This window comes from Castanea sativa, chromosome 11 (genome assembly GCF_040712315.1).
Source record: "Castanea sativa cultivar Marrone di Chiusa Pesio chromosome 11, ASM4071231v1".
NCBI lineage: Eukaryota > Viridiplantae > Streptophyta > Magnoliopsida > Fagales > Fagaceae > Castanea > Castanea sativa.
In genome coordinates this window covers 30,862,340-30,875,435 of record NC_134023.1, presented here as the reverse complement: position 1 = coordinate 30,875,435, position 13,096 = coordinate 30,862,340, and the positions used below count along the sequence as shown (strand labels likewise).

At 37.9% G+C, this 13,096-nt stretch overlaps 1 protein-coding gene across 1 annotated transcript; it reads left to right on the top strand.

Annotated features, from left to right (window-relative positions):
- The first annotated feature begins 821 nt into the window (after positions 1-821).
- LOC142616342 (uncharacterized) lies at positions 822-1,658 on the top strand. The gene has a single exon (XM_075789215.1). The coding sequence runs from the start codon at positions 840-842 to the stop codon at positions 1,656-1,658; it is 819 nt and encodes a 272-aa protein (XP_075645330.1). The 5' UTR covers positions 822-839.
- The last annotated feature ends 11,438 nt before the right edge of the window (positions 1,659-13,096 follow it).

Sequence of the window (13,096 nt, the reverse complement as noted above, 5' to 3'; positions counted from 1 at the left end):
TTTTGGCCAATATTTTTGGATACCACCGTTTACATAAAATTTTTTTAACACTATTCCAATACAAGCATTCAAATACAATGGCCTCAAGAAAGTAATTGAGGTCTTTATCTGGTTGCATACAACAATACAAGTGAATTGGAAAATGAATTATTAACGCAACAAACAAAGATTTTTAAATATCAAATGATAAAGTGCATGTCAAAGATAATTTGGTCATAATATAGTTAAAAACATATATTTGAAATTATAGACATCTATGAGAAGTATTAATTTAAAAGTATGAAAAAGTGAAACCGATGTATATCAATAAAATTGGCACAAATTATGGGTTTTTAGACTTATTCGTTAACAATTTTTAGTTAAAATAAACAACTATTCAAAATAAAAGATGATATTTTATGAAAGTATTGTAGCATTATATGTTTTTTTTTTTCAAATAAAATAAATTAATTGATTTTTTTTTTGCTGAAAATATTGTAGAAAAAAGAATTATAATAATAAATTAGAATATCAAACTTAAAATTTCAAGTCTAGCAGAGTTGTTATTATTAAATAATAAAACTCAAAACATTTGCTTCTGAATATTCCCATATTTTTCCATCGTGTGGGTTTTTGATTTCACACGCACTCTGCCGAGTCACACAGACACTGAACTCAAGCTCGGACTCTCTCTCTCTCTCTCTCTCTCTAATAACCTTTTTTTATATTTCCATTTCCAGAACACGTACGTTTCTCTCTTCATCTTCACGCCATGTCACAGTCACACTCAGGCAGTCTTTCTTGATCCCGATCAAGAACCCTCCATCTCTCATTCTTTCTTGATCAGATCAGCAGCATCAATGAGGAAAGAAGAAAGAGTTTCTTCAGAGCAAGACAAAGCCTTGGAGATCAACTTGATCTCTGCGCAAAATCTCAAACCCCCAACCTCTAACTTGCGCCGCATGCAAACCTACGCCCTCGTATGGGTCGACCCGGCCCACAAGGTCCGAACTCGAACCGACCGTCTCGGCGCTGAAAACCCTACCTGGAACGATAAATTCTTCTTTAAAGTCCCACCGGACTTCCTCTCCAGCGAGACCTCCGCCGTCTCCATTCAGATCTTCGCCGTAGGTTGCCTCCGCGACCATCTCGTCGGCACCGTCCGATTCCTCACTAGCAACTTCATTTTCTCTCAGGCCAGAACTCCTGCCTTCTCCGCCGTCCAGATCCGCCGCCCCTCGGGAAGATTCCACGGAGTGTTAAACATCGGCGCTTCGTTGATCGACGGTTCAGAATTTCCGGCGATGGGAGAAAGATCGGCGATTGGATTCCGCGAGCAAGTGGGAGAGAGTGAACGGAGGTGGCGCCACCGGATTCGGTCCAGCGCCGGCGCCGGAGAGAATGATGTATCGGTCGATGGGGAATCAACGACGTCGTCTTCGTCTTCGACTTCGACTTCGACTTCGACTTCGACTTCGACTTCGAACGTGTTGAAGGATTGGAATGGGAATGGGAATCGGGTGGATTTGGCGGGAAACAAAGGGTTGAATATGAGGAGAGCATCGGACGGTTCAGGATTGTTGTGCGGATTGATGATGATGCAAAGGAAGTTTTGTCCCTATCCGTATCCATCTGTCTCTGATGATTTTGAGTCTGTCTCTGCTGGTTTTGACTTTTGAGTGGGTTCCAGGAAAAAAAAAAAAAAAGTGTATGGTAAATATAAAATCAATGGTTTTGATCTAGTAGCTTGTAGCATTTTGTATTTGATAATGAATGGTGGAGATCAGATCATCTCCACTACATGGGTCTGTCTAGTCTCAGACTCTCAATTTTTACTCACTGGCTTTGCCCCATTCACATTCAGGGATATTATCATAATAAGAACCTGAGACTTTGCTTAGGCTTATGCTTAGGCTAGGTTTTATAAGTGTATGTGCAATTTCTCTTCATCTAGAAACGAAAATTTGTTGTGTGTTAATATACTTAATATTTAAAAAAAAAAAAAAAAGAACGAAATTTAAATGAGATGAGATGAGATTCACTATCAAAATAAATAAAGTTAAACTTAAATAAGAATTTATTTTATTTTATTTATGGAGAGAGTTTCATTTTGGATTCACTCGTTAAGGAGTGTAGTTGATAAGGAGGGCTTGAAATATGTCTAACCTATTTTAATGTATACAGTATACATATACATACATTAAAGGAGATTTGAACACAAACAAACTATGCCTCTAAATTACAAGACTGCTAACTTATCCCCAAAAAAAAAAAAAAATTACAAGACTGCCAACTTAAAGGCCACACCCTTATAAGCACAAGAAGTGTCATTCCAAAAAAATTCATTTGCATTAGACTATTAGTTTGGAATTTCGAAGATATTGGAAAGGGATTAATTTGCGTTTCAATGTTTTAGTTTAATATATCGATTTATTTTCAGCGAACATAGTACAAATAAGTTTTTAAAACATATAATTATATTTTCTCAACCAAAAAAAAAAAAAAAACATTTAATTTTTTTTTATACATTTTTTTTCAAGTTGTGAACTATATAAGCTACCAAAAATAAATTATCCGAACACACTATATAGAATTTTGTGGGTCTACGTATGTCATATTTTTAGCTACGGCGCCAAAAGTGCATCCCACCTTATTGTCGTGGTTGAACATGTAGTTTTGTGCCAAAAGAGTGAGTATCTCATAGAAAAAGAGTGGTTGTATGCAAGGAGTGAGGACCGTATGCGTGTGTCTATCATTTTTTTTTTTGAAACCAGAACCAACTAATTTTCATTAATTTAGAGAACTAGCATCCAAATACAAGGCATCCACCACAGGTGGAGGATCCTCTTCCAACCAAACAATGTCATTATCAATTGATCTAGTGTATCTAGCCAAAGCATGAGCAACACTATTCGTAGTGTACCTAACACAATTTGTCAAAATGGATCTGAAACCTGCAGCCAAACACCAAATATCCTCATAAATTAATCCAAGCCATGATAGATTCGGTTGAGCCTGGGAAACAGTCTGCATCACCAATGCACTATCACCTTCCAAGATTATCTCCCTGAAGCCAGCGTCTATTGCAAACTCGAGGGCTTTACGACATGCCATCCCTTCCACCTCTCCACTATCCCTTACAGCACCGCCCTTCGCAGCAAGAGCAGCCATTACTTCGCCCTTTTCATTCCTAATCACAACCCTATAGCCTGAAGCAGCTCCCTCATCAAAGCAAGCGCCATTGATATTCAGTTTGAAGTAATTTCCCTGCAGAGGCTGCCATGTTTGTTGCGGTGGAGACTGAATTGGAGTTGGCACACGCAACTCATCTTGTGCTTCTGCATACTCCCTCAAGTAATCCAAAGCTCACTAAGACAACCTTGAAGGATACTAGAATACACCCCCGTGCATGGGTGCGTTACGCTAGTTCCATATCTGCCAACAAGTGACCCAAAACAAATCTCATTCCTCCCCTAAAAGCTTCAGCATTAAACCTGTAACCAGCTGCAGAAAATCAACTTACACAGTACCTGATTTTTGAAGACGGCTTAAGCTCCCAGCCAAACATCCTGAGCCGCCCCACAACCCCACAACACATGCAAGACTGATTCAACCTCATTCTGACAGAAACAGCACTATGCCTCCTCCACTACCCTTCTGCATGTTAGATTTTCTTGTGTAGGCAAAATGTTAAGACATGTACGACATGAAAAGATTTTAATCTTGTTCGGAACGTTGGCCTTCCAGATATGTGACCAGAGTGCCGCATTCATTCTTCGCATTGATGTCTCCCCAGAATTTCTCTCTTCCATCCATAGCTACTTTGCCACATAATGCCTGGACTTCACTGTAAAATTTCCCTTCTTTGAACCAGACCACACCATCACATCTTGCACTACCCACCTGCTCAAAGGAACTTGGAGAATAGTTTCTGCATCAAATGGATGGAACATGGCAGTGATATGTTCCTTGTTCCACTGATGATTCGACCAATCAATTAAATCCGAGCCCTTCCACTCCCAAATCTTCTCCTCCAGTTGAAAAAGAATTGTTTTTGTCGGTTGATTAGGTAGCCAACAATCCTTTAGAACCCGAATGTTAGCCTTATTACCCACTCTCCAATAACATCCTTTCTTCAAAAGTGGTTGAGCCGCTATCAAACTCTTCCATACATAGGAAATATTTTGACAATCCTTTGCCTCAAGGAAATCACACCTTGGAAAATATTTTGCTTTGAAACAATTATACACAAGAGAATTTTTGTCCTGCATTAAACGTCAACCTTGTTTTGCTAGCATGGCTAAATTAAATGATCGTAAATCTCTGAAACCCATTCCACCTTCTTTCTTTGACAATGTTAAAAAAATTCCAATTTTTCCAGTGTATTTTCCTTTCCTCCCTAATTTGTCCCCACCAAAATCTAGCACACATGGCATCCAACTCATCACATAATTTCCTAGGTATGTGAAAAACCCCCATTGTATACGTGGAAATGAATTGAGCCACTGCTTTTATAAGAACCTCCTTGCCAGCCCGAGATAGCAACTTTCCCTTCCAACCTTGCATCTTTTTCCAAACCTGTTCCTTAATGAAAGCAAAAGTATCATATTTCCTTCTTCCTATCAAAGTAGGCAACCCCAGGTAAGTATCAAATTTCTCCACTTCCTTTACCATTAGTTTGTTAACTATCCATGTTTTCTGTTCCACGGACACATTACTGCTGAAGTTGGCAGAAGACTTCTCTAGATTTATGCATTGGCCCGAGGCGTCAGCATATCGCTGTAGAGTATCAGAAACAACCTGCACTTCATTTTTATTAGCATGACAAAAAATCAAAGAATCATCAGCAAAAAACAGATTAGTTACAGATGGGGCACTTCTACATACTGCCACTACGTGCAACCTCCCTTCAGATTTGGCTTTAGCAAGGAGCGACGTAAAGCCTTCAGCACATATCAGAAACAAGTAAGGGGGCAATGAATCACCTTGTCATATACCCCTAGCAGGAACAATATTCCCATACGCTTTGCCATTAATTCAAATTGAAAAGGAGGGTGTAGAGACACAGCTCATAACCCTGTCCACCCAAACCTTCGGAAACCCCAGTTTAATCATCATGCCTTTAAAAAAGCCCTATTCCACCCTATCATAGGCTTTACTAACATCCAATTTAAGAGCTAAAGCCCCATTCTTCCCTTTTTTCTAATATGCATGGCATACAAGGTCTCATGGGCTACTAACATGTTATCAGTAATAAGGCGTCCAGCTACAAAGGCACTTTGATTAAGGGAGATTAACTGCGGCAATATCAATTTTAGCCTATTTGCCAAGACTTTTGAAATAATTTTATATATCACATTACACAGACTAATAGGTCTAAAATCAACCATTTTTTTCCGATTTCTTTACTTTGGGAATCAAAACAATATGAGTATAATTAATATCAGGCACCATATGACCAATATGGAGAAAATCTAACACTGTATTAGTCACCTCATTACTAACAGTATGCCAAAATTTTTGATAAAAAAGTGCATCATACCATCTGGTCCAGGAGCCTTTGTTAGTCCCATCTGGAACAATGCTGTTTTCACTTCTTCACTGCTATACGGCTTGGATAGCACCTCCAACATATCATCAGTTTTTGTTAACTGTTCTAAGGCATTCCTCCATTCTGTCACAAGTACTTGCTTTAAAAATATTCATGAAATAATCTAATGCCAACTCTGCCACTCCATCCACTTCCTCCACCCACACCCCATTAGCATTCTTGATTCCTTCAATAAAATTCCTTTGCCTACGTTGGGAAGCTTTGGAATGGAAGAATTTAGAATTTCTATCCCCATACTTTAACCATGACACTCAGGACCTTTGATGCCAAAAATCATCCAACTTTTTACTCACTTCAAGAAATTCACTTCTGCTATCTTCAGTCATCTCCTCTGCATTCAGCACTTCCAGCTTCTTTTGTAATCTTTATATTTCCTCTGTTTCAAGTTTTGTCGTTAAAGAACCCCACGCATTCAAATCAACATCCTTGGATTTGGTCCATAACACCCCTCAAACCCGGACTGCCCTACCCACCTTTTGTCCATGCCCTATGCACCACTTCCTCACAATCATCCCATAACAACCAACTCTCTTCAAACTTAAAACCACCAGCACCCCTTCCCCTAAGTCGCCTATCATTCTTAGTTCTCAATAGAATAGGAATATGATCAGAAGCATGGCTGAACAAATGAGAAATCGAACTAGCAGGGAACTTTTCGATCCAATCTTTGTTAGCAACAGCTCTATCCAATTGTTGCTTTGTGTGGGCTGATTCGGGCCGCCGGTTTGTCCAAGTAAATTTATGCCCAGTAAAACCCAAACTTGTCAACTCACAATTCTCCAAAGCAACCCAGAAATTGTCCATCTGATTATGGTAAGGTACATTAACACTTTGTTTTCCGATGCGTGAAGTATAGCATTGAAATCCCAATACAACACCATGGACCCTTAACAAAAGACTTTAGATGAGATAAAAGCACCCAAGACTTCTGCTTTTCATTTGCCTTTGGCCATCCATAAAACCCTGTGAGAAACCACACAAAACCATCCTTCTCCACGACCTTAGCAAAAATATGGTTATCAGTAAAATTAATAACATCTAAAGTCACCTCCTCCTCCTTCCAAAGCAAAGCCAACCCTTCACCCGAATTAGGCTTTTTCCTATTAGTTTATTTTTAAAAGGTACATCACCACAATGCTTCTCAAAACCACTTCGATCCAACGTTGTTTCCATTAAGAAACATACATCGGGAGCTTGTTCCCTTACTAATTTGTGAAGGCTTTGAACTGTCCAAAAATTCCCAAGCCCTTTGCAATTCCACCTTAAAAGCCTCATTGCTCTCGGCAAGGGTGTTGCAACACCCCCACTGCTTTAGTTATAGTTAAGTCCTCACAAACCTTCCCTTTTTCCAAATATTCTTGTCTACCTCTGCCTCCCCATCAGCTACCATAACCAGGTTGTTTCTTTTCCCCAAAATGGATTTAGCTCCCTCTTTTAATATTCCCATAGGCCCAACATCCATCTGGACCAGTCTGATCCATGTAGAGGGCTTTCTTATGTTGTTCAGCCCAACCCCAGCACTACTGATTTGCACGTGCTCTTCCTGTACTGTTGGCGCCACCTTGGACCTCTTGTGTGAGCATGGTTTCTGCCCTCCCAAACTTAAGGAACCAGAATCTCCACCTCCCTTATTCACATCCCCACTCCTTTGAATCTTGGGCTATGTTCCCATTGTCAGCCCAATCTTCTCCCACAGTTTCGGTACCACCCCCCACGCCCTCCATAACCATGTTGGTATGTTTACTCCCTTCCCCACCACCGCTGGCTCCCATCTCTGCCATATTCTGTGAAGCGGACTAACCCTTACGGATACCTTTCTTTTCCACATACTCATCATTCTACGTAACTTCCCTCCTCTGTGGTGATCTCATTCTACCCCCCGAAGCCTTCAGCCAATCGCCACAACTGCATTTAACCTTAGTCCCAGATTTTGTTTTGCTAATATACTAAGCATAAAACCGTAGTTCATGCCCAAGCAGTCCACAGTAGTGGCACAATATCGGAAATCGCTCGTACTTAAGATCCACCCAATATTTTTTCCCATCCGAACCTGCCAAGAAAGCCCACGACTTATCTCTTTGTCTAACGGAATAGTCACCTTAACCGCATAAAAAAATTCTAACTATCAGTGTTATGCCTTCTCTCAACCTCCAACACCCTCCCTAATCGGTTCCCCACCTCCTCAGCTACCTGGGCAGATCTCATCTCAGAAGGTGGCCCCCATATTTGTATCCATAGAGCTATTGAATCAAACTTAACATTTGTCGCCGTCATCCCCAACTTCCATCTTGTTAATAGTAGTGGTTGATTATCAAAACTCCATAGGCCTCCCTTATAGACTCTGTTCAACTCAAATTTAGATCTGAACTTAAACTGAAACAAGTTTGACCGTACTTCAACCACTTGCACACTATCCTCCGATCCCCAAGCTTTTTTGAGTGTCACCAAAGCTGCTTTTTATTAAAAGGTATGCAAGTTAAAAACTTCCCAATAAGACTCAAGGCACAGCTCTCTAATTCTTCTTGTTGACTTTCATCAGATATGTTGATTGTCTCTTCTTATTCCAAGATTAACTTCATCTTCTCTAGGATTTGTGAAACATCGTCTGCCATGTTTGTGAACTCCACGGCAGAGGAAAAACAATGGCAAAAAGAAAGCAAAAAAAGCAGCCCCGTAGGAAACCCTAGGGAGGGAGTTCTCGTGAAAAACGAGGGAGATAAACTGCTAGAAAATAGGAGAGACTATTTTTTTTTTTTAAATTTCATGGGAATATATTACATTCTTATATGGAAGTCTACGTGATATGTTTCGATGATATCAAATACTGAAATACCTTCTCCTGCGTCAATGTGTTGTAAGGATTCAATTACTTTAAAAGATCATTTCTTAATTTATATCAAAAGCTATTAATATAGATCATTATAAGTTACAACTACTTGATTTTGGTACATCGTATTAGAACTTAGCTGCAAAAAAAAATGTTTTGATTCAACAATACATTACTCTAAAAAATTAGCACTGATGGAAAATTAAAAAGAGAGCTAGATAGCATTGTCTTGTGCAACCCTGAGTAGAACTCAGTGCAATATGCTCTCTCAATCCAAGGTTAGATTATAGGAACGGTTTTCGCAATGGACGCACTTTCAATCACAGTGAATCAAGAACAGCTTTAAATTTGCTTTTCCTTACAACCAAAAAATGAGTGCAGAAAAATTATGGGAGAAGAAGAAGAAGAACAGAGGAGCAAAGATTAAATGCCCAAAACAAAACTTTTAAGATCTCACACGTGACAGACCAGTTGTGAGTGTGTTTGATCCACCACTAGGCCCATTATCTTAAAACATCATCTAAGTTGTCCAATGGCTCATAAACATACAACAGAACTCACTGATTATAATTGAACTATACTGTCGGTTTAACCAGAAAAGCTATGATTCATAAGTAAAGTCAGTTTGGAATTTTTATTTATCATTTTTTGCAATTAACCTATGCTGATCTGTGGGATTTGCTGTACTTAAGATTGCGCACCAAATATAAATAACTTATTACAAGTTATGAGCAAAGTGTTGTTAGCTTAGGTCATCGATAGGGGTGGCAAATGGGTGGGTTGGGTTGTAAATGGGTTGGGTCATAAATGGGTTGGAATAGGGGTGGCAATTTGTGTTCGCGTGTCGGGTTCGTGTCATGTCAAGTCATGAGTATTCGACTACATAGGTCAACACTAACCCGACATGTTTATTAAACGGGTCAAGATTCCTCAACCCTAACACGACTCATTTATTAAATGGGTCAGTCGTGTTGACCTGTTTATCAGCTTTTATCAAAATGAAAAATAATAATTAATGAAAAAACAAACAAATAAATATTTTTAATATAAAATTTAGAACTAATGAGTAACTGCATCACAAATAATCATTCAAAATTAAAGCATATCCCAATATCACAAATAATTAATCACAATATATCAAAGAAAATAAATCACAACAACTAATAAGTTTATATACCAAGAGTTTGAAGGGTATATTGGTAAAATATCATTTAATTAAACAGGTCAGACGGGTCAAACGGGTTTTATGTGTTCAACACTAACCCAACCCATTTATCAAACGGGTTAGCCGTGTTAACCCAAACATGACATGAACCCGTTAAGTCTCAACCCATAACCTACTAATTCGTGTCGTGTCGGGTTCGCGGGTCGTGTCAAATTTTGCCACCCCTAGGTTGGATGTGTAATTACCCATTTATTCATTTATGACCCGTTTATATATAAATTAATTATCCATTATCCACCCAACCCATTTAATTAGTAACCCGCCCATTTAACCCAATATGACCCAAATAAATAACTTGTTACTAGATTTTCCCATTAAGTTAGCAACTACAAAATTTCTCATAAACCAAATAGGACCCTTGAAAATCGGATTAAAATCTTTTAGCTTTATAACAACATCAACCACTTCATTTTCGGACTAAAAAAAAAAAAAAAAAAACCACTTCATTTTCATTTATTTTTCCAAACTTTCTCACAAAACAAACAGAACTTCTCCTCACCCAGACCAATACCTAGCTAATCAAACAATCTTTTAAGCAAACAAAAAAAATACTCATAGAACTAACTTGAACTTCAGTCTAAACTCTAAAATACAGTTTTTCCCTAATTTTCTCAAAACTTTCTCAGCAACCAAACAGAAAAATTCTAAAAATGAAAAAAAAAAAAAAACTCATGTGCCTCATGTTCGACCCTCCATTCTTGAACTCTTCGTACAAATTTTGATCTTCTTCTTCGTCATTCTCAACGTCGAGCCCTTCATCGTTGTTTTTGTCGTTTTCGTCGCTATCGGGGTTGTTGACTCAAGGCTTAGCCGAAGGACCTTTCCCCATGGTGTCCATGATCTTGAAATGGACCCAGGAGGAGATAAACCTTGAAACGGGCATGGATCTCCGTGCGGTACCGTTTCCTCAGCTTCTCCATCGAAACGGGCATGGATCTCCTGCTAGTGGGTCGTCTTCAGATCACTGCGTTGGAGCGAGTACCATTTCTCGCGATAGGAGTCGATTAGCGCAACGAACTCTGATTCCATCCCCGTTCTCTCCCTAGAATTTCCTTTTGTTTGGTTATTGAGAAAATCTGAGGGAAAGTGCTTGGGCTTAGAAATCTAGAGGTTAAAGTGTTTGGGAAAGTGTTTGGCTAATGAGAAAATCTGAGGGAGAGTGAGACTGAGGGCTTTGGGCTTAGAAATCTAGTTAATTTAAGTTTTTAGATTTTAGAAGGGTTTAGTGGGTTTATTTGATTTTAAATTTTAGATGGGTTTAGTGGGTATTAGTGGATTTATCCATTTAGACCCATCTAATTAAATAATCAAATGAGTCTTTATCCATTTAACCCAAATACTCAAATGAGTTGGGTTAAGACTTATTCAAATAAGGTGGGTAATGGGCGGGTTCATGGATATGAATAAAAATTGCCACCTCTAGTTATCGACAACGTAATGGCAAACCCATGACCAAATGGTTCCAATGACGGTGAGACCATTCTAATATCTAACTTCTAAGTACTTCACCCCCAGCAAATTGTTGGCCTTTGTTGTTTAGTTTTATAAAGTGTTGACGTGTTATAGAAAAGGGCGAGTGTTCATGTGTGAGTACGAAACATATGGGTGATGTTTATTCCACACACCAAATTACATGCACATTCAAATTGTATATAAATTGTGACTTAAAATCACAGTCTCCTGGTTTTTACCCTAATCATGTTTATATTTGTATTTTTACAATGTGTATGCACCATAGCTATATGGGAAAATGAGAATGTTTATAAGGGAATTGCAATGACCTGTTAAGTTTTTTGTAATTACCCTTACCTTACTTCTTGTTTGAAATAAGATGTTCATATTTCTAAAATGCAAACTATTTACATTGATATCTTTTGGATGATTGAAAACAATGGTTTTAAAAATGCCGGAAAAACTTTTATAAAATCCCAAACTTCCTATTAGATAGGATGTACGTGATGGTTTAAACATAGACAAAGTTTAATTACAAAATTGGTTGTAATCTAAGATTACAACCTTACTTAATAAAATTAACATTATTACATATTTTGAAAATCTAATTGTTGAATTGTATGTTCTTTACGCTCTTAATACACATGTCAAATTTTGTGTCAATAGGATATTATTTACTATATGATCAGTAGAGTCATTGGGCCCAGTAATTTATGAAGGGTAGCCCAAGAATATCTTTTGGGCTAAAAGCCCAATCCGAGGACATCAAGTGATCCGAGGGTGTGTGAATCTTAACTCATGAAGAAAATACTAGGTAAAGAAGCGATAATGTCTGAATAAATATGTCCGAGGAAGATTGTGTCCTCGGCTAGTGAAGCCGAGGTAAGAGAAGGGTTGTTTGATATCCCCAGGCTATGTTATAGAAATTCTTATGGTTTAGGGAAGACACGGTACATGTAGAGGATAAGAGAAAGGGCGATGGAATATCTAAGATAAAGCTGCTACCACTGCCCCAACATTAAAGACTCTGCAACTGATATTCTGGCTGCATTAATGGAGAAATGGGACCTGAACATCAGGTTTGAAACTTGGCCCCTGTCTCCAGAGACTTTAGGAAAAATGGATGGGACAAGTATCTAAACCAGCGGTCTAACCATGAAGTGGAAGATGAGAAGGAGAAGAAGGAGGGAGTATACAAGAAAGAAGGGACCTTCGGTAACAGAGGGATTGGAAAAAGAAAAAGAAGAAAGAAGAGATTGTAGATTTGACTATTCGCAATTGTAATCTATCTTGAAAAACAGTATTATAAACTATCCTCGGATTGTGTCCGAGGAGGATTTTTCATTCATATTCATATAAACAACTCCTTATGTATGCCATTGATCCCAAAGCTCATCTTTCTTTGTTGTTTAACCATCTTTAGAACCTAGATTTCAAGCACACTCTCTACAAATTTATTGTAAAAAGGCCTTTTAAGCTATTTCCCTTCTGATTTTGGGTCAAAGGCTCGAATTGTGTCCTTACATGATCTATAAGCTTATATTTTATGTATAATTTTAAATTACAAAAACTTGCTATTTAACTAATTTACTGATAATATAGCTATTGATCTTTAATTTTTTAGAAAATTTGCAAGAATGAAGAGAATAAGAAGAAGAGGTAATTCAATGGTGGATTTGTCAAAATTTACCTCCAATAAAAAAATATTGAGTATGGTTATAGCTTAAGGCTACAATTAATTTTGTAACTGAATTTTGTCCTTTAAACATAGGGTAAAATAGGAACTTTGAAATTTTTTAAAACTCTAGATTAAAAGAGACGTGAGTGTAATAACAGAAATCTTCAAGAGAGGAGAGTGCAATTTACAAATATGTTGTTTCAAAACTTTAGACTTTATGATTTGGATATTTGATAATTGGCATGAATAATTTGTTAGTATTAATAATTTCCTAAATTCATGTCATGTTACGTATTGTATTATAACTAGTTTATTTGTTGAGTT

Coding starts and splice junctions, on each gene's coding strand:
- LOC142616342 (XM_075789215.1), top strand. CDS start 840: ATGAGGAAAGAAGAAAGAGTTTCTTCAGAGCAAGACAAAGCCTTGGAG.